At 40.7% G+C, this 27,837-nt stretch overlaps 3 protein-coding genes across 6 annotated transcripts; all 3 read left to right on the top strand.

Annotated features, from left to right (window-relative positions):
• The first annotated feature begins 1,658 nt into the window (after nucleotides 1–1,658).
• upf3a (UPF3A regulator of nonsense mediated mRNA decay) lies at nucleotides 1,659–11,217 on the top strand. 2 transcript variants are annotated; one of them, XM_019859924.1, is made up of 10 exons: nucleotides 1,659–1,866; nucleotides 3,399–3,505; nucleotides 3,595–3,701; nucleotides 4,389–4,487; nucleotides 4,731–4,841; nucleotides 6,536–6,591; nucleotides 6,675–6,821; nucleotides 6,895–7,028; nucleotides 9,346–9,652; nucleotides 10,914–11,217. In XM_019859924.1, the coding sequence occupies exons 1-10, from the start codon at nucleotides 1,735–1,737 to the stop codon at nucleotides 11,109–11,111; spliced, it is 1,398 nt and encodes a 465-aa protein (XP_019715483.1). In that variant the 5' UTR covers nucleotides 1,659–1,734; the 3' UTR covers nucleotides 11,112–11,217. The 2 variants fall into 2 exon arrangements, with proteins under 2 accessions (XP_019715483.1, XP_019715484.1); XM_019859925.1 differs by having other exon boundaries at nucleotides 1,660–1,866; nucleotides 9,346–9,640.
• Nucleotides 11,218–13,973: 2,756 nt separating this feature from the next.
• Nucleotides 13,974–23,407, top strand: asmtl (acetylserotonin O-methyltransferase-like). Of its 3 annotated transcripts, none has more exons than XM_019860385.1 (16): nucleotides 13,974–14,040; nucleotides 14,721–14,837; nucleotides 14,910–15,041; nucleotides 15,225–15,272; nucleotides 15,426–15,490; nucleotides 15,562–15,626; nucleotides 17,490–17,595; nucleotides 18,143–18,356; nucleotides 18,446–18,592; nucleotides 19,288–19,444; nucleotides 19,732–19,931; nucleotides 19,999–20,131; nucleotides 21,095–21,235; nucleotides 21,320–21,442; nucleotides 22,064–22,290; nucleotides 23,175–23,407. In XM_019860385.1, the coding sequence occupies exons 1-15, from the start codon at nucleotides 14,002–14,004 to the stop codon at nucleotides 22,267–22,269; spliced, it is 1,893 nt and encodes a 630-aa protein (XP_019715944.1). In that variant the 5' UTR covers nucleotides 13,974–14,001; the 3' UTR covers nucleotides 22,270–22,290; nucleotides 23,175–23,407. The 3 variants fall into 3 exon arrangements, with proteins under 3 accessions (XP_019715944.1, XP_019715943.1, XP_019715942.1); XM_019860384.1 differs by having other exon boundaries at nucleotides 18,428–18,592; XM_019860383.1 differs by having other exon boundaries at nucleotides 18,143–18,374.
• Nucleotides 23,408–23,953: 546 nt separating this feature from the next.
• LOC109510217 (N-acetylserotonin O-methyltransferase-like protein) lies at nucleotides 23,954–26,432 on the top strand. Its single transcript, XM_019860386.1, has 4 exons — nucleotides 23,954–24,123; nucleotides 24,208–24,330; nucleotides 25,021–25,247; nucleotides 26,200–26,432. The coding sequence occupies exons 1-3, from the start codon at nucleotides 23,997–23,999 to the stop codon at nucleotides 25,224–25,226; spliced, it is 456 nt and encodes a 151-aa protein (XP_019715945.1). The 5' UTR covers nucleotides 23,954–23,996; the 3' UTR covers nucleotides 25,227–25,247; nucleotides 26,200–26,432.
• The last annotated feature ends 1,405 nt before the right edge of the window (nucleotides 26,433–27,837 follow it).

Below are 27,837 nucleotides of genomic sequence, written 5' to 3'. Positions count from 1 at the left end.
TGCCCCTATTCTGTCGAGGCCGTGCCCCAATACCTCATCTACTTGTAGAATAAATAAATGCCATGTGAAAGCCACAGTAAGTAAATAGGTGACGACACCTGGTAATGTTTCTTCCTGAAACATTACCAAGAACTTTATATCCAGATGAGTTCCTGTTGTGTTTACCCACAAAAAAATGAGATTTCCAGAATGCCTGGACAGGATTTGACACGCAACACACTCTGCTCGTGTTCAGTTGTACTGAAAACAAGCAGCATTGATTCAAGGATTTTTAGACATCACCCAGTCGTCAAAATCCTGCCTCTGTTACATTCTATGCAAAGACAGAAAAAATGCTGGTTATTTTGTGATAGCACTGATGCAGCAATTTTTGCAGAAAAAAAATGACCCCCAGGTAAGGAAAAACACCAAGAAAAAGAAACATCAGTGGAAAAATGAGAAGCCTTGAGATCGATGGAGGAATCTCCAATCCAGGATGACCAGGCAGCAAAGCATGCCGAGTTGGGCCCTCTACAATGTGAGTTAGAATAATGTAACGGTCCATTTAATAAGACGCAATTCTGTAGGACGATGTGTTCGCAGAGTTGGGTCCTCCTCAAAGCCCAAACTGGTTGGTCAATAAAGTCTCAATAGCAGCGCCTTCAAGTAGGTGGTCCACCTCGGATCTTGTCCAGATGAGTCGGGCAGAATCTATACAGCGACATCCAATTGGGTCATCGTCACCAATCCCCGTCTCCAAGCCGAGGAAGTTGGGGGAAGGAGGAAGCGCTTTACAAATAGTTTTTAAGTCTGGTATTAAGCTTTTATATGAAGACACCGTATTTAATTTCCATGAGTAAAGTATTCCAGAGCACTGGAAATCAAACAGGAAATGCTCTAGAACGCGCAGACTACTTTTTGGCTCACTGGATCACTAAAGGGTAGCATTGAAGGCAAGTGGTTAGCATAGCTGCATTGGGTATGGGTGTTCAATTCTCAGCTCTGACCTTGATGTGTGGCGAGGGAATGTCCTCCCTGTGCTTGTGTGGGTTTTCTGAGACTACAGCGACTTCCTCCTACATTCCATAAGCATACATGTCAGGTTAATTTATTTCAATACGCGTTTTAGTAAGCATGTCAAATGCATTTTTATTTTTAATTAACAGGGAGAGCAGTGGTCAGACTGTTGAGTTTAGTTCCATCAGGATGAAAGCCCAAACGCGCAGCCTACAATGACCATACAGTAATACCTTCCCTATTTCCATTTGCGGGTTTACCAATACAGATTTATTTCTTTATTTGATGTCTAAATAGCTACTTTCTTTTCATGAATAAGTGGATCAGAGAATGAATGAGAAATCTATTTTTCTATTCATTAATTGTTGCTTATTTATTTACCTTTTTTAACTTTAACGGCAGCAACGACAATAACCAGTGACTATTATGATAACTTGGTCACGAAAGAGAACGTAGATTTTTTTATATTATGTTTTTATTTCCATTTGAATGCATTTGATGTTTTTTGCCTTGATGAAGAACACAAACAGGAAAGAAATTATGTAATTTCTTCTTCATGACGAATTGCTTACGAATGAAAAAGGAAAGAAATTATTTAATTTCATCTTCATGACGAATTGCTTACAAATGAAAAAGGCCAATTGGGCTCGCTCTCACCTCTCACGGTACGCTCGTGTCCTCTCGCGAGCGACCTGCGAGCGCAGACAGAGTCCTCTCAGCACAGGGAAATGGAGAGAGATGAAATCTGAAAAGGAGCAAATGACGGCATCGAAGGACAAAGGGGTCTTGAAGATCAAGTTGAGGGACAATTCGGGGGACCAGGACAATATTCCCAAGCAGAAAGAAGACAAAAAAGAGGTGTTTACGAAGGTAACGATGTCGTTTGGCCTGCAACCTCCAGTGTTGTTATTGTTTACGGTGTGTGGGAAAACATGGCGGACGGCCTTTCAGCACCACGGACAGAGACTCACAGAAACGTTTGTTTCTCCCAAACAATCTCATATAACGCAGTGTTTTACATTTTTAATTAGTGGGCTCACCTGCATCAAAATATTAACTCTGCTCTTCTACTCTGTTATATAATGTGATTTTAGGATCAAGTAATGTGCTCATTAAAACAACGTTTTAGAGACGTGATTCACATAAAAAAAATGCAAATTCTTCACACACACACACACACACACACACACACACACACACACACACACACAAAATTGGAGATATTTGGCTTTCAGGCGAAATTGATTGAAAATGTACACAGTTCACACAACAAAGTCGAAGGATGCACTAGTGATTTACTCATCTCAAACATTTCACAGAAACAAAGATTAATAGCAGCCGTTCCCTGATTATGCGACCTCAATGAGCTAGAGCATTGTTGTCCATAAAGATGAAATTAGGCCCGTGTTGTTCATGTAGTGGCACAATCACCGCATTCATAATGTTATTCAGCTAGTATGGCCTTGTCACTGTACCATTCACAAAGTGTGGGGCAGTTCTGAACCGACTGGACACAACTGCCTACACTGTAACACCGCCACCACCAAAAGCTCGTCTGGTGAGAACAGTGGCTGATGCAAAGCGCTCTCCTTGACATCTCCAATATCGTTGACAGCCAACATTTCTGCTCAACATGAATTGGCTTTCATCAGGGAACAGCACTGAGGCCCACTGGTCCCTCGTCCAGCGTAAATGCTCCCTGGTCCATGTAAGACGATGCCTGATGGTGTGGTCAGGTACCCTTGCAGGTCGTCTCACACGCAGACCACACTGATGTAAACGGTTTCGAATAGTCTGAGGTGACACTTGGGTGCCTCTCACCTCCCTTAAATGTACTTGGAGTTGAGTGGCGTTCATCATCCGGTTTCTCAGGGCATTGGTCACAACCACTTCTGCCTGAGAACATCCTGTTCGAAGCATTGATCCATTGTTAGGTGTCAAAATGTGAACGGCATGATGAGGACGACTGTTTACACAGCAGCACGAATTGAACCAGGACATTTCTTGGTCGATTCAAGGATCACACACCTGTTGTGAATTTCGCTCTTAAGCTCCTCATTAGAGAACAGCAACTTGTGCAAAAAGTACAGAAACATTTAACAGTTGGACATGTGCAAAAGCTTAGAGAAGGTCACATTAAGTTCACCTGTAAAGGTTTGAATGCATTTTAGGCTCATCCTGAAATGTCACCCAAAAACCAAATATCCCTAACTTTTTGTAAGTAGTGTATGCACATGTATATATATATATGTATGTGTGTGTATAAGGAATGGTCTTTTATTGGAGAGATGCACGCTCCAGTTATGTACACATGCACACGCATCGTTTTTTTGTGTTTGCATTATTATAATCATGAATTTCCCCTCTAAAAAATAAGTAACCGTTTTGTGTTTGATGGATAGGTGGTCATTCGAAGGCTCCCACCTCACCTGACCAAGGAGCAGTTAGAGGAACATCTGAGCCCGCTTCCTTCCTTTGACTACTTTGAGTTCTTCTCTGCTGATCCAAGGTATCAATATAAATCGTTTTTTTTTCCCCAAAAATATATATATGTATTATCATTATTTCCGTTCATGACCTCCTCCTTTGTGTCCGTAGTCTGTACCCACATTTGTTCTCCAGAGCCTACATCAACTTTAAAAACCAGGACGATATCCTATTGTTCAGAGATAGATTTGATGGCTATGTCTTCATTGACAACAAAGGTGACCGCTTTTTTCATTACAATAACGCTCTGAGTCTTCTTATTAATTAAAGCACAGGGCAAAACGGTGGAATGGATCAAAGTACAGTTTTTCAGTTCAGCCCTCGAATACAAATTCTGTATTTGCTCACACGATGATGGGCATAAAATGAGCTGCAGCCTATGCCAGCTGACTTTGGGCAAGAGTGCCGGTTGCTGCAGTACAATTTATCAGTTGCCCTTATTGAGGAGTAGGATTGAAAGAATTTTTCCATCCAGATGCTAACATAAATAACACGTTGATCCATGCATACATTGCTACTGGCTATCATGAAAAACAAGAGAAGCTTGCCAGCATCCTCTGTTATGTTTCTGTCAGGCATTTTGAAATGGTTTGCACGTTGGCCAGAAATGTTATCGGTTCTTTGCTTTTGTTATACCGTGGTTTACTTGTTTTGCACTTTTACAACAGTTACGAATATGAAAATGAACTGAAAGCAGTGACTCATGGTGGAATATGTCATAATTCAGAGAATTCCATCTATTGTTACATTGTATTTTTCCTGAGTTGTTGCATTTATTTATTCAAGTGGACTTGCGATTTATTGATCCATGGCATCTATTTGAGTGGAGGCCAGCCAGAGTTTGTGAGAAAATGATACTCAATACACTGACGAAAGTTCTGACTGAATCTTTGACACCCAAACAGGTCAGGAGTTCCCTGCTGTGGTAGAGTTTGCCCCCTTCCAGAAAGTCTCCAAAAAAAAGCTCAAAAAGAAAGATGCCAAAGCTGGAAGTATCGAGGAAGGTAACAGAAGAGTGAATTATCAATCAGAACTGTAACACCGTGATTTTAACCGTGATTTTTCACAGGACCCAACAAAGACAGCTGTGAGTGGTTTTACACAGCAACACAGGATCCCACAATCAAATATTAGGCCTCTGGCACTGTTACAGTTGTGATACTACTTCAAAATGCAAACAAAATTGCTTTGTTCGATTTCACATTCCCGTGCTGTGACATTTGCTTGAATGTCACATCCTCCCTCAGACCCGGAATATAAACGCTTCTTGGAGAACTACTCCTGTGATGAGGAGAAGTCGATGGCCAACCCTGAGACGCTCCTGGGGGAAATCGAGGCCAAAACCAAGGAGCTTATAGGTAAGCTTTTGAGTAACTATCATCATGTGGTCTCAGAGGTCGGTTCATACAAATGAGATTTCTTCATAAAGGTACCACTTGCAAGGATGTACAATCAGGGTAGGCAAGTGAGGCAATGCCGCCTCCTGCTGTCCCTTCCCCTGTATATAAAGAGTCAAAAATAATAAGACTGTGCTTTATACAAATTTTCTTTCATAAGATCCCAAAACTGACTTGTTTCCAATGTTACCATCACAATTTAGTGTCGGAAGTGGGAACGCTCAGTGATTTGTCTTCAAATGTTAGAATCACAATTTGCTATCAGATGTGGGATCCTGTTTGCTAGTTTTCTTCAATATAATTACCATCACAATTCAGTGTAAGAGACTGGGATCCCCAAAGGATTTAAATGATGACATTATGATTTGTTGTCAAAAGTTTTCTTCAAAATTCTTCATCACGATTCAGTGTCGGAAGTGTGTTCCCATTCGTGACTTGTATTCATGTACAATCAGGGTAGGCAAGTGAGGCAATGCCGCCCCCTGCTGTCCCTTCCCCTGTATGTGAGAGTCAAAAATAATAAGACTGTGCTTTATACTTAGTTTCTTTCGTAAGATCCCCAAACTGACTTGTTTCCAATGTTACCATCACAATTTAGTGTCGGGAGTGGGAACGCTCAGTGATTTGTCTTCCAATGTTACAATCACAATTTTCCATCAGATGTGGGATCCTGTTTGCTAGTTTTCTTCAATATAATTACCATCACAATTCAGTGTAAGAGACTGGGATCCCCAAAGGATTTAAATGATTACATTATGATTTGTTGTCAGAAATTTTCTTCCAAATTCTTCATCACGATTCAGTGTTGGAAGTGTTTTCCCATTCGTGACTTGTATTCTAATTTACTGTCACAGTTCAGTCTCATAAGATCGACTGCTGATTGATTTGTCCTCTAATGTTACCATCACGGGCGGCACGGTGTTGACTGGTTAGCCCCCCCCGTGCAGAGGTGCAGGGTTTGATTCTGGCTCCGGCCTTCCTATGTGGAGTTTGCATGTTCTCCCCGTGCCTGCATGGGTTTTCTTCGGGTACTCCGGTTTCCTCCCACATCCAAAAATCATGCATGGCAGGTTAATGGAACACACTAAATGGTCCCGAGGTGTGATTGTGAGTATGAATGGTTGTTCGTCTCTGTGTGTGCCCTGCGACTGGCTGGCAACCACTTCAGTCCCCTGCCTACTGCCAGGAGACAGCTGGGATAGGCTCCAGCATATCTGCCATCCTCGTGAGGATTAGAAAATGGATGTATGGATGTTACCAAAACAATTTGTTGTCAGAAGTGAGATCCAGATAGGAAGTTTGTTTTAAAAACCCACCATCATAATTTGGTGTCAGAAGTTAGATCCTGCTTGTGAGTTTTCTGTGATGTTTTTAAAAAATATATATTTTTCCAAAAACTTGCGATCACAAGTTAGTGTTAGAAATGGGAATCGTGCGATTGATTCGTCTAAACAAAGTTGCCATCACAATTTGGAATCAGAAGTGGGATCCGGCAAGTGATTTGCTTTCCACTGAGGATCACAACATATTAAATGTTTACCACTTTACCAATGTCAATCAAAACAGGGCATTGTTGTCTTTGTGAAGCAAGACGTTTTGGATCTTATTAGAGATGGCCTGATGAAGGTGTACATATCCTCATTGTCCAATTTCAGCCAAAAGGACAACACCTCTGTTGGAGTACATCAGAAACAAGAAAATGGAGAAACAGGTATGATGAGAGAGAAAAAACAAAACAAAAAAATGACATCTCCTAAATGGGAAAAACATGACAAAGTACTCGTGTCCTTACAGAGAATCCGAGAGGAGCGGCGACGGCGAGAGTTCGAGAAGAAGCGACAGCGCGAGGAGGAGAAACGGAAGCGACGTGAGGAGGAGAGGCGCAAACGGAAAGAAGCTGAGAAGCAGAAGAAACTTTCTGATAAAGACATCAAAATTAAGGTGATAATTTGCTGTGCACGCATCTCCTGACTTGAAGTGACCCGTCGCCTCATTCATGATGCTCCTTCATCAGCTGCTGAAGAAGAGCGACAGGGACGATGATGTGGAATCAGACCGCCTGAAGCACAAAAGTGACGCCAATGAATTGGAGAGGGGGAAATGGGAAAAATCAAGTGGACAGATGAAGTTCAAGGATTCCAAGGAAAAGTAAAGAGCGTCAATTTAAAAATGCCATCCATCCATTTTCCGTACCTCTTGTCCACATTCGGGTTGCTGGTGAGCTGGAAACTGTCCCATCTGGCTGAGAGGCAGTGAACACGCTGGGCTGGTCGCCAGCCAATTGCAGAGTGCAGACAAACATCCAGTCACACTCGCGTACATGCCTAATGAACCTAACATACATCCTTTTGCAATGTGGGAGGAAGCAATTGGTGGTGGCCATTGGGAAATTCGGGAAAACTCCCAAACGGCAAGTCCATTCCAGACTAAAATTGGCCAGCCTTTTCTGAACTTGTGAAGTTTTACCAATTCTTTATTTGACTTTATTCGCAGGAGATCAGAATAGCCTCTATCATTGCGTAATACATAATTTGTAACGCAATGTACTAGTGGTCTCGCCATGCGGCCTTTGGTTGTGTGCACTGAGGGCCTCTCCATCACAAATCCCCAGGCTAAATTTCGGGACCAGTATGTCCCAAACATTAGGACATCCCACACAAGCATGGCGAGAACATGCAGACTACACACAGGCAGGATACGAACACCTCAGAATTGTGAGGCAGGTGGGCTAACCAACCACACATTCACGATGCTGCTGCTGCTGCAAGAAATTATCTGTTCATTATTTATAAACCGCTAAATCGCTGTTTAACAGTGGAACCTCAGCATTCAAACATCTTAAAGCTGCCTCATGCGAGCCTTCAGTAAAGCTTGCTTGAGCCTTCAGGTCAGTGAGCATCAAAGCAATTACACTGAACTCTGGCAATTCATGGGGATACAAGAGGCCTGGCCAAGTTTGCGAAAACCCACTACTATAACCAACTACAAATGCCACATGATGGTGGCAACGTAATACTTTTGTCTAAATGAAGCGGCTCAATTTATTTTAGCATAGTTCCTTGGCAACAAGATTGTGGCAAAGTCATATTTTTGCCCAATTGTTTTGCACAAAAACAAGGAATAAGTGAGTTTTTCTGCATTTAACTGAGGGTAGCCAAAAAATAAAAATAAAGGTGAATTGGTGAACACCGAACTGTGACTATACAGCTTTGTATTTTAACTCCCCATTTGTATGGCTTTGTTTTGTGTGTGCGACCCCACCAGTAATTGCAAAGAGGAGAAATACTAGTGAGCTATAGAAAATGAAATCAGACTTTATTGCTCCCACAGCAGAGAGATTCATTGATTACAGCAGCAAAAGACATGAGTCCCAGAAATTTAAAAGGCATTGGATGTAATAAAAAAAAAATCTAATGAATCCGATGAGAGAAAAAGTTTTTTAGAAAGTGTTAGAAAGCATAACTACGTTAAAATGGCAACATTGCATTACATAACATATATTGCAACTTGTGTTTTATTACACAGAAGTGCCATTGAAAGTGTTTGTCCTTGTTTTTGCTTGCGTGTGTGTGTTATTGGGCTATTGAATGAAAATAGAGTCTGAGTACTGTGGGCAAGAATGACTTGCAGTAGCACTCATTTCTTCTCTGAGAAAAAGTTCTGGCATTAAAGGAGCAGCTGAAGAACTCTGTAGAGAAATGTAGGAGGTGGAATGTGTTGCCATGATGGATGTCAGCTTGGCCACCTTCCATCTGTCCACCACCTTCTCGGCGGAGTCCTGTTGGCATCCTAGAACAAAGCCACTTTTCATAACCACTCAGTTAAGTCACTCCATATTTGTCTGCAATGTTTCTTTCCCCGCACAGGGTGGCGTAAAACATGGAAGAGCCCACCACAGTGACATAAAACGTCCTGAGCTGTCGCAGGACTTTTACGCAAGTGGAGAACGATCTGGTCCAGCTCATACAGTACATTTGTGATGCCTCAGTCTCAAAAGAAATTTGCATGAAAAGATACTCGGCGATACATGAAAAACGTGGTGAGAGGCTTTTATGCAAAATGTCAGTAACGTCTAGTGAATTAAGCACTTGGAGACAGAGTCGTGAGCAAGGCTAATAATCCGACAGGCAGTGGTTGGTGTGGCCTGGTTTATAAAGCAGGCAGGTAAGAATGCCAAATTCGAGACAGGTGTGACTCGTGAGGGAACGCCCACTCGTCAGCTGGAGACTGAAACAAAAAGCAAACAAGACAGGATCATGACAAAACTATGTCTTATGTTTATAAAGCTAAGTAAATATAATTCCAACACCAGCGATATGTACCTCGTGGTCAGCTGGTGACCAGGCCTGAACGTACCCGCACTTACATCCAAAGTCAGCTGCTATAGGCTCCAGCTCACCCTACGAGCCCAATGCGGAAAAGTGGTTTCAAAAATGCATGATACAATAATGTACAATATCCGCAGTCTCTTCACTAGAGGTCAGCCTGAGAGTGACAAGGAGCAGCAGCAGTGCCGCAGACAGCGAGACAAGGAGCATCGCGGGAAAGACGATGACAGGAAGCGTCAGAGGCACCACTACGACTTTGACAAGTTCGCACGGCGCAAAGACGAGACCAAGTGGGGCAAGGGCTATTGCCAGGACCGTGCCAAGAAGGAGCCCCACCACCACACCTACACGTTCTGCCCTGACAGCGGCGACAAGCAGATGAAGGAGGACAGGGACGAGCTGGCAAACAGAAAGGAGCGCCTCCGAAACAAGGTGAGCGAGAAGGTGAGCATGCGAGGGGTTCATCAGATTTTTTTTTTTTTCTGTTCCAGCCGAACCTCGTTACAGCGTACCTCGAGGCACATAACGAATTTGTATGTTATAACGGTAGTTCATTGTAACCATTTCCAATAAAATGGCCGCCAACTATGATGTGCAATACAGTTTGAACATTTATAGATTTAAAACTATGAACATGAAATACAGTTTAAACATGTCAATTACAAATACGAGTATACAGTATGAAGAAAAAACGATTTTATTAGACGTGAAACAATCAAGTCTCGAGTTCCTGCTTCATCTCTGAAAACGTTCAGTCAGCAAATGAAAAGTACCTTCTCCAGTTCAGGATGTGCCATGCCCCGAAGCCGTTTATGATCATCTTTCAATCTCTTGGCCTCAAACTCTACCATGATTTTGTTGCCATTATGCATGATTGTAGAAATTGTTGACTTTACCAATTCGTAGTCTCGGCTGAGCTTGGTCTGCGAGACTCCCTTTCGAAAGTGAGAGACAATTTCAGCCTTCACAGACAGCGAGATTTGTTTCCTTTTATACCAGACATGTATTCAGACCATTTGCACTGTGCCAACTAAAGTTAGCCAGATATTTGCAACACCAACCTGAAAGGCTAGTTTGTTAGTAAAGCAAAATGAACCAAGCCACTCGGTGGAAACTGAGCTTTCATTGGTTGTTTGGTTGGTTCTTTCATATGCCACATTTTTCTTTTAAATAGCTACAGAGCCACTAAGGGAAAGCATACATTACACTGGTCTGCATACCCCACATCCGTCGCCCAAAAATGCATAAACAAGAACATATGGGGCAAAATGAATGGCACTACTGTCTTCAGTGCAAAAAAAAAAAAAAAAGACCTCGAAAATATGTATCATTCTTGTTTATTTATTTATTTTTTACACAAACCAGTGTTATGTAACCACTTGATAGCAATGGGGCTACTCTTTGTTTGCTAGTTAGTAGTACTGTAGTGCAGATGCGAATAATGGTTTGGATTAAGTAATTGATTTCATCTTTTCACGGCGCCATTCTGCTTAAAATGTAGCCAGCTGCATTTACTTTGCCATCACTTACAGGACTAGAGTGGAATCGGATTGATTCTTCAAATGATAGAGGTGGGCCTGAGATACATGATTAGGAGTGTTTGGCCTTCATGGAGGTCTGCAAAGTCTTTGCGTATGAAGTAGCCGCACTCATGCATGTTTTGATATCGTATGACCCTCATGTTTGTTCCCACCCACCTCTGCAGGACCGCCCGGCCATGCAGCTGTACCAGCCCGGTGTGCGAAATCGTAAGGGCGTCAACTCGGCCGGCAAAGGCTACGACTGCATTCCAGTGGGCCACTCTCCCGAGGGCGAGGCGGTGGGCTGCTTCGAGGTGGCTGCCATGGCGGCGGTGCAGGACAAAGCCTACAACAACAGCAATGATGAGCACGGGCACTTGTAAGACAATGTTCATGACTCACAAAGGAGGGTTTGGAACCAATCAACATCATATTTATTTTGTGACAGTGTACATTACATTAAATTACTTGTGATACATTCCACTATGATAAAATTATATAAATGAACGGCACAACAACACATTTTCATTGTGGAATGGAAATAATGGAACTATATGGTTAACTGTATCCCATAAAATTTGGAAAATAATGCACTTGTTAAATCATTTCCACAAGGCTGTGTTTTTAATGAGAGATATAGGCCGGTTGTGCTGTAACCATGATACTGATAAAAGCAGAAAACGTGTGGTTGTTGAAACACCTACACCGCCCACAGCTGTGCCGCCCAGGGGTGTGGGTATTCTTGTTTTATCCTTACTGACTTTGTGGCGACATGTTGACTTTCATTCTGTTAAGATGCTTGTGTCATCCTGAGCAAAGCATTATTACAATCATCGTTCATTGGACAATTCTGAGAAACTTCCCAGAAAAAGAAATAGTATTTATTTTGAGCCAGATACAGGTAACTAATGAAATCATAAAAATGTGCTTTTAGGCAATCTTGTCAATGTAATAACAAGCTGTTGTACCCCCCCCCCTCCCCCCTTATTTATTCGTACTTTGCACAATCGAAAATAAATGTCTTGTGAGAGGCAAATTGAGTTTAAGCATGATTTGAAAACTGCAGCCTCTTTTCCACGAGAATTGATTTGGTTATCTTTTTTATGTATCTCTATCACTTTCCATCTACAGAATCTATGTCTGTCTATCAGGTGTATTGGAAGAGGGAAACTTGTAAAACAAACAGGGCTGCAGCTCTCGGACCAGAGTTGCCTACCCACCAGTGGCGGTTCTAGATCAGTTTCACTGAGGGGGCCGGGCTGGGGCCGGGGGTTTTGATGGAGGGGCACATTCAACCCAGGGCTAAAAAGACAGATTCGAAATATTATTTGACTTTTTATTTCATCAAGCTTTGAAAGCATTGTAGTCATAACATTCCAGTGATGAGAAAAAAAACAGTATCAGGAGGGCTAAAATATCTGCAAGCGTAACAATACGCCGAGTCCATCTGTTGAGAATATTCAAGCCAGGGGTGGATATGGTACCAGCCTGCCTTGAAGATCCTTCTCCTGTCCCCCATCAGGGTCCTGGGAAACTGTTTTAGCTCTGGCTGCATTGGCGGGTCCTCTTTACATCTACTGATGTCTGTGGACAAAGACAAACCAAATAAATGTAAACACAAGTTCTGCATGGACACAGCATATACACTAACCCGGTACACTTAGATTGCTGAGGCACTCAGACATATACAAGTGTCTAAAATGTATTGATTGATGCTATTTATTAATTGTATTAATTAGTTTTTATTGTATTCAATAAATATAAATTAATACATTCTCAAGCCTGACCAGAGACTAAAATTGCAAATACACTGAAGCTAAATGTTTTACATGCATATAATTATCCAAATTTTAGAAGGCAATGTCTTATATATTGTTCCTGTTAAATAAAAATTAAAATTAAAATGGGATACTAAAAAAGTTACACACGCACACGCACCCACACACAGAACAGGATAGTGTTATTTTCAGCATCACATACCTGATGGTCCAGTGCTTGTGGAAGCGCAAATATCCTCTGTCTGTGTCTCACACTCCACTTCTATTGCAGTCTCATCTTCCTAATTCTCAGGATCTTCATTTGTATCCCTTTCCTGCTCTGAGTCCTCGCTCTGAAAATAAAGCCCGTGTCCTCTGTCTCTCCCTCTCTGGTGCTTTCAACTTGCTCCTCTTCAAATCTCTCACCACTATCATCATCTGACTCTCTCTCTGTGTCTGGATAAATGTGTTTCTTTTTCATATAGAAATATGATGTAATGTCAGTTTTTCTTTTCATTTTTAACGTTAAATGTTTAAGTGAAGAGGAATTAGACTTAAAAATGCTACTGTTGGGGGCTTGTTTCGTTTTGTGATTTTACATTGAAAATATAAATCGTGTCGAAAATAGCACTCGTGTCGTGGTAATCTGCTCTAGGGGCACTGGCCCCCGTTGCCAATTTTGAGTGTTCTAACAGCCTGCCACGCATGTTTTTGGAATGTGGGAGGAAACCGGAGATAACCCACACAGGCACAGGGAGAACATGCAAACTCCACACAGGAAGGCTGGAGCTGGAATCGAACCCAGTACCTCTGCACTGTGAGGTCGACGCGCTAACCACTGGGCCGCCCATATAATATATGTACATCAATTATCAGTTATATTTCATTGTTAAAGTTATCCCTTAAAATGACAGTAAGTGGAAAAAAAATAAAAATGCACAGTAATACAGGTAAATCGTCTTTGGATATACAGGTACAGTATTACAACTGAGGGTTCATGAGGAAAAGACATTCAACAGTTTGAACAATTTATTGCTTTCATAGGGATTTCAATTCCAATAGGAAAGGCTCAAATCTGGGAAATCTGGAAAATTATAAGTGAAGAAATAATTGGCATAAAGAATGAGAAAAAGGCATTAGCTTTGATCATTAAGTTGTCATCACTTGGGTTCAGATAATAGCAAACATTTTTCAGATTAAGTGTATAGGGAGTTTTAGTAGCTTTAAAACCCATTTAATCAGACCAGTGTCTGAGTGGTCATACAGTCAAAGAATAAATGAGATATTGTTTCAATGTCATTTCCCGAGAAAGAGCAAAAACTATCTGCATCTACAAATTCGGATATTAATAAATCATTTTCCATCCATTCTCTGAAACGCGTACATAATATAAGAAAACGGGCAATACAAAGTACGTATACTGTAACTCAATAAACGTATCAAGCGTCTCTTATTTTTTTTCAACGTAGCAATCGTCTCATTGGCCAATCCGCCAAGCGTGCTACGTCATCACGTAATGTTACGTCTTTCACTGTCAAGTTCCGGTCTCCCAGAGGTAGGAGAAATGTTTAAAAAAATGTGATTTTGAAGTGTGGAAAGGGGAATTAAAATTTCTAATTTTAACGTGCCGTCTCCATGCTCCTTCAATACAACTCTACGTTTTGTCATTAGGTGAGCATGATATTTTTTGTATGCATGTCAGGAGTCAACAAAATAAACCAGAAAGCGAATTTTGACGTCTTAAAGTTTGCTGCAAATTGCACCTTTTTGGAAGGAGCGAAACTGGTTACTCGCATTTAGCGACATAAAATACGCATCAAGCAGCTTCTTTGATAAATCTTATGCTTAATTAAGAACAACGCTGTTTAGGCACAACTTGTATAACACGTCAAATTGTGTAATTCACTATAATTGTTTTGTTATATAATGTCGTAATTGCGGTTGAAAACCAGCATGAGTCTTAAATAAGTATTTACCATGTTTTAAACACGGAAACCGAAAATGTAGTGCACATATACACGTCATATACGTTTGCCTATACTATATATACACACCAAATGTCAACCAAAACTGTGCTTTTAAATCTTTATGAAGACAGGATTTGCATGAGTGAAAAGGTCTTAAATTGGTAAATGAAAAATATACTGTGCATATTGTTTCACACACAGGTTTGGTTTATTAGTACAACTATAGTTCTTTGACATGTCTTGTTCATTGTGTCCTTGTACTGTAAAGGCAGCTGTAAGTGGACCACGAACCATGGTACTGAACCCCGTCATCTCCAAACTGGCTGGAAAACTGGTTGTGTTGGCCAGCGCATCCCCGCGGCGACTGGAGATCCTTCGCAATGCTGTAAGCGTCTGGATGAACATTGTGACAATGTGCATTGTCTCTTCTCATGTCCTATCTTCTGCCTCATGTTAGGGACTGCGCTTTGAGGTGGTCCCATCCTGGTTCAAAGAAACTCTTGACAAGCGACTTTTCAAGGCACCCCAGCAGTACGCTGTGGAGACGGCCAAGCAGAAAGCACTGGAGGTGGCAAGACGAATGCCCTGTGTGAGTTCAATCATAATTAGGTGGTTCCGTAGTACATTTCCTCATATACATGTCTTTTTATCAACTACAAATTTTGCGGACGGCCTTTCTTTTTACAAATGCATATTTTTTAATACTGTGGAACTTGTTGGACAACAACATTAACGGGATCTTCCCCACACCCCCCACTGTGTTGTGTTTTAGAATCACCTTAAAACTCCAGACATCGTGATCGGAGCGGACACTATTGTGGCAAGTGTGTTTTTTCAGTCAGTGCTATTTTACTTGTTCCCAGAGGAGGTTGGTGCTTGATGCTCATTATTTTCCTCACCCAACATCTCATCAACCTTTATTCTTTGTGTATAAAGGTATATTGTATTTTTTATTTAAAATATATTTCCACAGACTGTCGATGGCATGATTTTGGAGAAGCCCCGTGACAAACAGGATGCATACAGGATGCTCTCACGGTAAAGTTTATTGTCTATTTTGAAAAGGTAGGATAGATGAATATATCGGGAATAATTCTCTCCTGTTTTAGTTTGAGTGGTAAAGAGCACAGTGTCTTCACAGGCGTCGCCATCGTGCTCTGTTATGAGAATCCAAGTAAGTGGCTTTCAGTGATGCAGCAGGGCACATGATTTTCTTACACATAACCCATTTAAACGCCATCCATCCATCCATTTTCCGATCTGCTTTATCCTCACAAGGGTCGCAAGGGGTGCTGGAGCCTATCCCAGCTGTCTTCGGGCAGTAGGCGGGGGACACCCTGAACCGGTTGGTTGCCAATCGCAGGGCACACAGGGACGAACCTCAGGACAATTTAGAATGTTCAATCAGCCTGCTATGCATGTTTTTGGGATGTGGGAGGAAACCGGAGTACCCAGAAAAAACCCACGCAGGCACGGGGAGAACATGCAAACTCCACTCAGGAAGGCCGGAGCCGGGGATCGAACCCAAGATCTCCATTTAAACTCTAAGAATAATAATGACAAAAATTCCCTGCCACCTTTTGTTAATCTGTAACCTGGTATACACTTGTGGGGAAGCAGGCTGGCCCCGTAGAACTATTTTAATTTAAGTTTTTAGTTTCCTTGTTCATTTAATTACTTTGACCACAGCAAAATGAAAATCCAAACAATGCTTACAGCCAGCATGCATACATTGTGCATGGATCCATAAAGTTAATTCCGAAACTTCTAGGTGATTCAAGGGACTGGTGCTGTTGTGCCAAATCTTACAATGTTAGTTAAAATGCAAACGTCATGAGTTGTTATGCTAACATAGCAACGGAGCAGCCCGATTATTAAAATCACAAAGAAGGATTTTACTTCATGCCCACAAATCAAGTACTCTTTCAAATCACAGTTGATAAAATCTGAGTAGAAAAGCCAATAAGTCAAATCGGTAAGGGATTGACATCATGCCCTGCTGTTGCATACTTTTTCATACTATAATTTAGCAAATGCCGACATGCTAACAGTTGTTAACAATGTATCGCAAGGCAGCAGGGATTTTTACGTCTTGGTTTGTTGTCAGCAGGCCTGTCACGATAATTACTAGATCGACTTACCGTTGTATGAATAAAATAAACACGATGTTTTTTTTTCCCAGACTTGATGCATGCTCTTTTGGATGCAAGTCACACTTCGTCGTCATCATCATCATTTGTGCTACTTCATTGCCTCTCCGGTCAGTCGTCTTGTTTGCCACTGTGGGAGTCGATGTACATACACACTAGGTGTGAAAGGCTTTTGAAAAACAATTCGGTTTGACTGATCCGGTTCGATGTGCATGCGTTCTGTCGGTTCATAGGCTCATGGAACTCCTCTCATTTACTTTTTCCAATCAGAAATGCTAACAATGTTTAGACATTTTAAAACATTAAAAGACAGCAATCTGGGTTCAGAAAGCGCGAACTCATCGTCGCACCTGAGTATATATCACAGGACCCACAACCTATGAAAATAAATTTGACTTATAGTCCAAAGAGTACAATATACCTCACATGGTTCTGTTTCAAGCACACCTGTCTCACATTGCACAGATGGAGTGTTTGATTCTGGGCTTCGGCCTGCCTGTTTGGAGTTGCAATATTTTCCCCAGGTACTCTTCCTACATTACAAAAATATGCATGGCAGGTTGATTGGACAGTTCTAAATTGCCCCTCGGTGTGAGTGTGAATGTGAATGGTTTTTGGTCTTTGTGTGCCCTGCGATTGGCCGGCAACCAGTCCAGGGTGTACCCTGTCTACTGCCCGAAGACAGCTATAGCACACGTGCGCGATCCTCGTGAGGATAAGCTGTTCCTGATCATGGATGGGTTCTGTTTCAAAAGGATAGAAAGGATCGAATGCTTTCTGGGTTTTGCATAATGCTATTATTGTATATGTAACGTAAGACTGGCTGATTGTAATACCCCTTTACTATGAAATGCATAACAATCCATGATATCCTTTTCTGATCTGAGATGACGAGGATTACCAGATAATTGACTTCTATGAAGAAACTAAGGTGAAGTTCGCCGACCTCTCTGAGGGTATGCTGTGGGAGTACATTGACAGCGGTGAACCCATGTGAGTGGGACATGTAAACATAGGCATGACTTTGGACTTCTGGATGTCACTGTGCTTAACTGCTTTCATCCTATTGATAATTTTACATACAAATAATGCCAGGTGGCATCTATCTGGACCCCATTGAGAACTGGCTTATATTTTGTATTTTCATCAAGTGAAGAAGACAAGATCTTTTTTATTCAGAAATATGTGGAAATATGTTTTTCATCAAGTGAAGAAGACAAGATCTTTTTTATTCATAAATATGTTAAAAAAAACATGCATTTCCAGAGAAACAGAATAATTCTATTCAGTATCATACTATGGACATTATTTACATAAAGATCATCCCAAGTAGGACCTGTTTGGACATGATCTAGACCTGGCTTCAATTTGCAGCAAGTAAAGAAAACAAAAGATCTTATTGTTTACAAATGTGCTTATCATCTAAAAAACACAATTATAGCATGATTTCCTATTATTTTGGAAAATATGTTCACTTGGGGTCCTTTTGGACAGCAATAAAAGAATTGTTTGCGTGTGTGTGTGTGCGTGTGTGTGTTAGGGACAAGGCAGGCGGCTATGGCATCCAGGCGCTCGGTGGGATGCTGGTGGAGTATGTGCACGGGGACTTTCTCAACGTGGTGGGTTTTCCCCTCAACCACTTCTGTAAACAGCTGGACCAGATTTACAACAAACAAGGTAGTTGCCATGGCGACACTGCCCCAACTCTGCCAGCAGCAGTGCATCCGCTCCCTACCCCTTCATCCACGCACACGGTACTTCCTGAACACCAGGTCAGCTTTTGCAATGTCAATCACCACATTTTTTAAAAAAACATTTATAAGAGGTGGTGAACCTTTTAAAGGTGGTGAACTGCTCATCCGGACCCACTGAGGAAATACAACCAGTGACTGCCAACAGTAGGCCCTTCAACAAAGGTGAGGACAGCGAAGAAGCCAGAGAGGACCTACAGAAAATCATTCAACTGATGGACGGATTCAAAGCATCCAAGGTGAGGGCGATCAGTACTTTAAAATATTTTGTACACATGACTTGCCAACAGCCGTAACTGAAGGGTATCTTTAAAAATTCACTCTGAAGACAGGAACGGCATATTTGAACAACGCTCAAATTTCCGAATGGTCGGAGTGAACCAGTGCACGCTTTGAGCACATTTCCAAACACAGTTGAAGTTCACTGCCAATGTAAACATTAAAAAAAAAGACAATTACAGACACTGTACATGTTGTATATTTTAGCCAATCGCATAGCTTTTGCCCTCAAAATGTCAATTTGGCTTTCTGCTAACAAGTAATGTAAAATGCAATAGACTGGCTGAAAAATAGCATTGGTATTGAGGCTTTATTACTCTCTAAGAAACATATTTGAATAAAAACATTGGAGCAACACTTGGCAGGAGACAATATGACAATGCTCGCAGGCATACAGTCTTTATCCTTTGTGACTACAGTATATGATAGCGTCTCCGGTTGGCCAGGAGCAGCTGGCCAACAGCTGCCCATACTAGGAGCAGTAGCTTATACTGTTTGCAGAATTGAATAAGAAATAGAATGATAAAATAAGTACATAACGTCTCTAATTGTCAAACAAAATTCTCTCCATCCAATCTTTTGGTTGTAAGATTGAATGGAAAACAGCTCTTAAATTTTTTATTTTTTTTTTTAAATCCCAAAATAACTCTTCCAGGCATTGTTTACCGCTTCCAAGTTGGGCCTATTTGACTTGCTCCAGCGCAGACCGGCGTTGAATGCAGCACAGGTGGCCCTCGAGCTGAAAACGTCCCTCAAGGGAACGGAGCATCTGCTGGAGGCATGCCTTTCGCTAAAACTGTTAAAGAGCTCAAGTTAGTCAACCATTTTCTCTTCTTTATCACCTGTGTCATGGAAATGTATTAAATGCAAACAATTGAATGTTTGTGGTCTTGAGGCATTTCATGTTTTGTGAAACTGTTGACAGTAGATGTTAATGAAACGACCTACTGTATAATGCATTCAGTGTATCTGCTATTCTCACCTTCACGTCATACTCGCAAGGAATAAGCGATACTAGAAGGACAGCTACAGCAATCTATGCAATATTGATACAACAAGCTCACCTCTCTCATATTGTTTTTTTTTTTTTTTCTTCCAGACTGTAAGACTCCGGCGTACGAGAACACAGAACTGTCCAAACGCTTCCTTCTGTCCGAGGCGCCATCCTCCCTGCTGGGCTACTTGGAGCACTGCAACGATACCGTGTGGCCGCTCTTCAGCCACCTGGAGAGCGCTGTGCAGGAGGGCGTCCACCAGCACCACAGGACCTTCTGCAACAAGTCTGGCAACTTATCCCAGGTAAATAGTCCAATGAAGTACTAAAATTCCTTCATTGTGCACGTCTAATGCTGAATTGCTCACTAAGGACACAGTCAACAGGAGCCAGGAGGTAAAGCTGAGGTTCATGAAGGCCATGCACAGTTTCGCTCGAGTGTCTGGGAAAGCAGTGGCAACAGCCTTTGACTTGTCTGCCTTCAAGAGTGCCTGTGATCTCGGAGGTGAGAACGTGTACAGCTTCTTATCCTAAAATGGAGACAAAAGTTGACAATGTTACTAGATGAAAAGAATATTTTGACGGCTGCGATTGGCGGTCCTCAGTTTTTTTTCTTAATTGTTAAAAAAAACTCGACAATCCACTTTCTGATCTCTTTTTCTTTTGTCTTGAGATGAGCAAAGACTCTTTACTGTTGTTTTAATAAACTGCTAAGAACCTTGCATTACAACGGTTAAAATATGTTGATTTTTAAAAATTTAATATAAAAACTATTTGAAAAAAGTAACTTTTGGATATATATCTGAGATAAGAAAAAAAATTTAAAAATGTAATTCAGACAAGTTAACTACTAGAAATGAGTAAATGAAATTAATATACATGATTGTAAAATGACAATAAATATAAAAAGAAGATATACCTGTAGGTAGAATAAACATAATAAAATTAGATATCAAAAGTATATGCAGCCATGGAAAAATCGAGACCACCTTTTGTCTAGTCAGTTGAATGTCCATTTTAAATGCCGAATAAAACTAGAAGTATATTTGTTTGGACCAATATATTGGTGTCAACAAAAACAGCTCATAAGAGTTGAATTTAAGAGCTGATTGTTTTCTTGGAAACAACCAAAGTCACTTCACAAGTTCTTGCATCAATCGCTATGACATTGTCCTGCCAAAAATTGGGCTTTTAGACATTCCATGTTTTCTTTTGTGTGAGACAGTCACTTGAGGAAACTGAACAAAACATGACGGCCTCGTAAGTTTTTCTCTATGGCTGTACAACTTTATATATACACGGTAATTGTTTGTTTGTTTGTTTTTAAATTCAAGGTATGAACTTTTTTTTTTTTTTTTTGCTAAAATTGTACAAATTTACACTCATCTACTAGGAGCAACTTCACACCACAACATTTTACCAATAAGAGCCCTGTGTATGTGCTGATTGTCTTATATTTCTTCGCAAGGCTGTACAGGTGCAATGGCATTGGAATTCGCCAGAGCTCACCCGGAGCTGTCTGTGACAGTGTTCGACTTACCGGCCGTTGTTGAAATGAGTCCGCGTTTCCATCCACCCTGCACGCAAGACAGGCTCACGTTTGTCGCAGGTATTATTGTTATTGTTATTATGTATTGGATCAAACAGCACAGTCTTGAACACTCAAGATGCTTTGCACTTTTGACACCAACAGGAGACTTCTTCAAAGATGCCTTACCCAAAGCGGACTTGTACATCCTCTCAAGAATTCTCCATGACTGGTCTGATGAGAAAGTGCACTTCTTGCTCGGCAAAATTTCAGATGCATGCACACCAGGTACATTTCACTTTGCACACTTTGTCAAGCTAACATTACTGCTCAAATAAAACCCCATTTCAATGAAGTTGGGATGTTGTATTAAACATAAATAAAAACAGAATACAATGATTTGCAAATCACTACCAAGACAAGGTATTTTAATGTTTAAAGTGACAAACATGATTGTTTTTAGCAAATAATTATGAGCTTTTTTTTTGGCTGCAACATGTTCCAAAATAGCCAGGACGGGGTCATGTAGGCAATACTTATCATGTGTTAAGCATTTTTTTTTCTCCACTTGACTGCTATTGTTTTTCAAGCAATTTGTGACGTTTGTTGGCTTGCGATGACAAATATGTTGGATGAGTATAGTTTAGGCATCCAGAATGCAGGCACAATGGATACATATCCTCTGTACGTCCACGTGCAAAAGAGTCCTGTGTTGGATTTGGGGGGAGAAAAAAAAACAGTGCAGACCATGATCCAGCCATTTTTTCGGTTTTTGGCGTTGGGTTCCTTACTTTCTATTTCAGCCAAGAATTGTCATTTTGGTGATTTCATTGCTTATAATCAACTTTGGGGATGTAAGGATTAATGTTAAAAAATGCACGTCAACTCGTGCTGTCATCACGCTGGCAGGTTGCGGCCTGCTACTGAGTGAGATCTTTTTGGACGAGGGTCGGACAGGGCCAAGTCGCGGGCTGCTCCAGGCCCTCAGCATGAGCGATGGCAGACAGAGGAGCGCCGACGAATACGCTCTGCTTTTGAAGAGCCACGACTTTGTTGCCACCGGTATCAAACAGACGGAAAACCTGCTGGATGCAATGCTCTGCATCAAAGTCTGACCACTCTCCAACACCCTACAGGTGCGCCAAACTTAACTACAACCACAAACTACCCCAAAATGGATTCACACCACAGGTTCCAAATTCGAATGTAATGTACGTGTATCGGATTTAATGATCGACGCAACTCTCTTCCCTATTTAGACCATTAAATATTGTTTCCACACATCTAATGTACCAAACTTGGAGGATATTTAATTACACTGGCCAACAGCAAATTCTAATCAGATTGCTTCATATATCCCTCAACGTGTTTTTGACACGGATTTCAAAAGGTCAAAACATTTGTTGACCAGTGTGAGCAATTAAACCTCTTATGTGCGGTAGCACATTTCGACCATATGTAATTTTCCGTGCAATTTAATTATTTTATGGTTCACGTGCCTCTAATGTACCATGTTAAGATGCAATTGTAAGGCTGTATGCACCTCTAAGGGACCACATTTTTACCACGTTTAACAGTCCACACGCCTCGAATGATTTTCAGACCTGCAGTCGAATATACCACATTCAGAACGTATTAAATGGTCCTTGCACCTCTAATCTGGTAACACATTTAGATCAAATGTAATTGTGCAACTCCGATATGCCATATTGACATTGTATGTTCCACCTTTTAGACCGTATTTAATTGTGTTTGCTCTTCTAATGAACCAAAAGTAGTCCGTATTTAATGTTCTGTGAATGTCCAGATATCTTGTTTTAAATTCACATTTTAAATAGGCCTGATACTGGACTGGGGTTTATTACATCTGATGCGTTTAAAAATCTTGTTTGCCTCTTGAAGCATGTAGTTCAAATCCATCTTTTAGAAAGCAAAACGTGACAGCATTATGCCACTTTGGGACCGTGCATCAGGCAAATATTGTCAAGAGATGTTTGTTGTATTTTTACACTTAATGCAGGCTGTGCTGTTGTCATTGCTGAGACCATGTTGGACGGGCGGTCCACCTGCTCAACCCTGCAGTTTCTGAAAATGCTGGTCCACACCAAAGGCCTGGAGAAAACGCTGCGCTAGCATGCCGATTGCATCAGGAAACACGGCTTCGGAAGCATGCGTGTGGTACACCCGGGGAACTTTAATGCATTCATTGTCATTAAAATGTGAGAAAAATGGAAGAATGTCTCTTTTCATTCACTTCGGATGAACCTATTGTTCTTTCATTTCATACTTTGTGAGAGACAGATCACTGTAAACCATTGGACATCTGGATTTTGTCATGCATTCAAACATGAGGAAATCAAAATTAGATCAGTCTTTTGAAAATGTTTTAAGCTATATATGCCCTTTGACATCCCAACAGAGTTGATGCGCCCCCATCTCTGCACACCACTTCAGCTCGATCAGTCTTTTCCAAACTTCCAAAAACTCGCACACACACCATCAGCAAGATGACTCGGTCCCATAACTTAAGTGACGTACCTCTTTAAATATAGTGACAATCCCTTTCGTCCATGCCAAAAAATAAATCAATTCAAAGGCCATTTAAAGAATGTCATAACACAATAGATTTTTTTAAAATTCGCGAATATAATAAGTATAATTTTATATAAATTAACTGTCACTGTTTTTTAAGTACTTAGTTACATTATTTATTTATTTTTTGCTAAAATTGTACAAATTTACACTCATCTACTAGGAGCAACTTCACACCACAACATTTTATCCATAAGAGCCCTGTATGTGCTGATTGTCTTATATTTCTTCGCAAGGCTGTACAGGTGCAATGGCATTGGAATTCGCCAGAGCTCACCCGGAGCTGTCTGTGACAGTGTTCGACTTACCGGCCGTTGTTGAAATGAGTCCGCGTTTCCATCCACCCTGCACGCAAGACAGGCTCACGTTTGTCGCAGGTATTATTGTTATTGTTATTATGTATTGGATCAAACAGCACAGTCTTGAACACTCAAGATGCTTTGCACTTTTGACACCAACAGGAGACTTCTTCAAAGATGCCTTACCCAAAGCGGACTTGTACATCCTCTCAAGAATTCTCCATGACTGGTCTGATGAGAAAGTGCACTTCTTGCTCGGCAAAATTTCAGATGCATGCACACCAGGTACATTTCACTTTGCACACTTTGTCAAGCTAACATTACTGCTCAAATAAAACCCCATTTCAATGAAGTTGGGATGTTGTATTAAACATAAATAAAAACAGAATACAATGATTTGCAAATCACTACCAAGACAAGGTATTTTAATGTTTAAAGTGACAAACATGATTGTTTTTAGCAAATAATTATGAGCTTTTTTTTTGGCTGCAACATGTTCAAGTGACAAACATGATTGTTTTTAGCAAATAATTATTAACTTGGATTTTTTTTTGGCTACAACATGTTACAAAATAGCCAGGACGGGGTCATGTAGGCAATACTTATCATGTGTTAAGCATTTTTTTTTCTCCACTTGACTGCTATTGTTTTTCAAGCAATTTGTGACGTTTGTTGGCTTGCGATGACAAATATGTTGGATGAGTATAGTTTAGGCATCCAGAATGCAGGCACAATGGATACATATCCTCTGTACGTCCACGTGCAAAAGAGTCCTGTGTTGGATTTGGGGGGAGGAAAAAAAACAGTGCAGACCATGATCCAGCCATTTTTTCGGTTTTTGGCGTTGGGTTCCTTACTTTCTATTTCAGCCAAGAATTGTCATTTTGGTGACTTCATTGCTTATAATCAACTTTGGGGATGTAAGGATTAATGTTAAAAAATGCACGTCAACTCGTGCTGTCATCACGCTGGCAGGTTGCGGCCTGCTACTGAGTGAGATCTTTTTGGACGAGGGTCGGACAGGGCCAAGTCGCGGGCTGCTCCAGGCCCTCAGCATGAGCGAAGGCAGACAGAGGAGCGCCGACGAATACGCTCTGCTTTTGAAGAGCCACGACTTTGTTGCCACCGGTATCAAACAGACGGAAAACCTGCTGGATGCAATGCTCTGCATCAAAGTCTGACCACTCTCCAACACCCTACAGGTGCGCCAAACTTAACTACAACCACAAACTACCCCAAAATGGATTCACACCACAGGTTCCAAATTCGAATGTAATGTACGTGTATCGGATTTAATGATCGACGCAACTCTCTTCCCTATTTAGACCATTAAATATTGTTTCCACACATCTAATGTACCAAACTTGGAGGATATTTAATTACACTGGCCAACAGCAAATTCTAATCAGATTGCTTCATATATCCCTCAACGTGTTTTTGACACGGATTTCAAAAGGTCAAAACATTTGTTGACCAGTGTGAGCAATTAAACCTCTTATGTGCGGTAGCACATTTCGACCATATGTAATTTTCCGTGCAATTTAATTATTTTATGGTTCACGTGCCTCTAATGTACCATGTTAAGATGCAATTGTAAGGCTGTATGCACCTCTAAGGGACCACATTTTTACCACGTTTAACAGTCCACACGCCTCGAATGATTTTCAGACCTGCAGTCGAATATACCACATTCAGAACGTATTAAATGGTCCTTGCACCTCTAATCTGGTAACACATTTAGATCAAATGTAATTGTCTGTGCAACTCCGATATGCCATATTGACATTACTAATCTGGTAACACATTTAGATCAAATGTAATTGTGCAACTCCGATATGCCATATTGACATTGTATGTTCCACCTTTTAGACCGTATTTAATTGTGTTTGCTCTTCTAATGAACCAAAAGTAGTCCGTATTTAATGTTCTGTGAATGTCCAGATATCTTGTTTTAAATTCACATTTTAAATAGGCCTGATACTGGACTGGGGTTTATTACATCTGATGCGTTTAAAAATCTTGTTTGCCTCTTGAAGCATGTAGTTCAAATCCATCTTTTAAAAAGCAAAACGTGACAGCATTATGCCACTTTGGGACCGTGCATCAGGCAAATATTGTCAAGAGATGTTTGTTGTATTTTTACGCTTAATGCAGGCTGTGCTGTTGTCATTGCTGAGACCATGTTGGACGGGCGGTCCACCTGCTCAACCCTGCAGTTTCTGAAAATGCTGGTCCACACCAAAGGCCTGGAGAAAACGCTGCGCTAGCATGCCGATTGCATCAGGAAACACGGCTTCGGAAGCATGCGTGTGGTACACCCGGGGAACTTTAATGCATTCATTGTCATTAAAATGTGAGAAAAATGGAAGAATGTCTCTTTTCATTCACTTCGGATGAACCTATTGTTCTTTCATTTCATACTTTGTGAGAGACAGATCACTGTAAACCATTGGACATCTGGATTTTGTCATGCATTCAAACATGAGGAAATCAAAATTAGATCAGTCTTTTGAAAATGTTTTAAGCCATATACGCCCTTTGACATCCCAGCAGAGTTGATGCGCCCCCATCTCTCTGCACACCTCTTCAGCTAGATCAGTCTTTTCCAAACTTCCAAAAACTTGTACACACACCATCAGCAAGATGACTCGGTCCCATAACTTTTTAAGTGACGTACCTCCTTAAATATAGTGACAATCCCTTTCTTCCATGCCAAAAAATAAATCAATTCAAAGGCCATTTAAAGAATGTCATAACACAATAGATTTTTTTTTAATTCGCTAATATAATAATTATAATTTTATATCATAAATTAACTGTCATTTTTTTTAAGTACTTAGTTACAGTTAGATTTTCAGGAAAGGAAATGCTTTTATTGAACATTTTTCATTTTACGAAATGAATCCCATTTGAAAAGCAGTTTAAAAAGAGATTGTGATTACATTTTTCTGCCTCTCTGCCCAAAGTCAGCATGGATAGGCTCCAGCACACCTGCGACCGACCCTAGTGAGGATGAGAAGGTAGAATGAATGGATGGATTACATTTCATCACACTAACAACTGCCTAATTATTATTATTTTTTTTCCAAATTCAGGTTTTTACAGGAAATTACTACTCGTCGTAGTCCAATGCGTATGTTGCAAAAATGCCTACATCAGAGACAAAAGATGAATGAGCCAATTTGGTTAAAATGATTTGTAATCTTGCTCGCCCTTTATGAATGCACAATTTGGAATTGGACCAAAATAGTCAGTGGGTGCACCTCTGAAAATGTGCAAAACTGTAATGTTACACGAGGGGTCAACTAATCTCACTTTTTTTCAAATTAATTTTTTAATTATTTATTTTTTGCAACACCTGTATTTCAAATGAGGGCACAGCTGAAATGAGAACACTTCCACTGTATGATTCTTTTTCAAAAAGGTCGACTTTTTTTTTTTTTACACCTGTGTAATTATTGATGTTTGCATGACATCATACTTCATTCAAGACATGGATGTTTTTGTGTTATTTTTCTTTTTACATTTTAATACTTCCTAAAAACATTCCCTCAAGAGTACCAAAAAGTGAGAAAGTAGTCATTGCCCTTGAACGTTTTCACATTTTGTCACCTTAGACTTACAAACCTAACTGAAGTTTGTGGAGATTTAATATGACAGATCCAACATATGCAGAATTGTGAAATGAAACAAAAATGATAATATAAATCTGAAAAGCGTGATGTGCGTTTGTATACTCTGATTCCTCTAAATACAATCCACTGCAATCAGTTGTGGTCAGAAGTCACCCAA

This window comes from Hippocampus comes, unplaced genomic scaffold, assembly GCF_001891065.2.
Source record: "Hippocampus comes isolate QL1 unplaced genomic scaffold, H_comes_QL1_v1.1 scaffold39, whole genome shotgun sequence".
In the NCBI taxonomy this organism is placed as follows: domain Eukaryota; kingdom Metazoa; phylum Chordata; class Actinopteri; order Syngnathiformes; family Syngnathidae; genus Hippocampus; species Hippocampus comes.
The sequence above is the reverse complement of the archived record's forward strand: the minus strand, read 5'-3'. Positions and strand labels throughout refer to the sequence as shown.

Coding starts and splice junctions, on each gene's coding strand:
- upf3a (XM_019859924.1), top strand. CDS start 1,735: ATGAAATCTGAAAAGGAGCAAATGACGGCATCGAAGGACAAAGGGGTC. Junction 1,867..3,398: donor AAAAAGAGGTGTTTACGAAG/GTAACGATGTCG, acceptor TTTGATGGATAG/GTGGTCATTCGAAGGCTCCC. Junction 4,842..6,535: donor CAAAACCAAGGAGCTTATAG/GTAAGCTTTTGA, acceptor GTCCAATTTCAG/CCAAAAGGACAACACCTCTG.
- LOC109510217 (XM_019860386.1), top strand. CDS start 23,997: ATGGCATTGGAATTCGCCAGAGCTCACCCGGAGCTGTCTGTGACAGTG. Junction 24,124..24,207: donor CAGGCTCACGTTTGTCGCAG/GTATTATTGTTA, acceptor TGACACCAACAG/GAGACTTCTTCAAAGATGCC. Junction 24,331..25,020: donor TTCAGATGCATGCACACCAG/GTACATTTCACT, acceptor TCACGCTGGCAG/GTTGCGGCCTGCTACTGAGT.
- asmtl (XM_019860384.1), top strand. CDS start 14,002: ATGTTACGTCTTTCACTGTCAAGTTCCGGTCTCCCAGAG. Junction 15,491..15,561: donor GCATACAGGATGCTCTCACG/GTAAAGTTTATT, acceptor CTCCTGTTTTAG/TTTGAGTGGTAAAGAGCACA. Junction 18,357..18,427: donor CCCCTTCATCCACGCACACG/GTACTTCCTGAA, acceptor CATTTATAAGAG/GTGGTGAACCTTTTAAAGGT.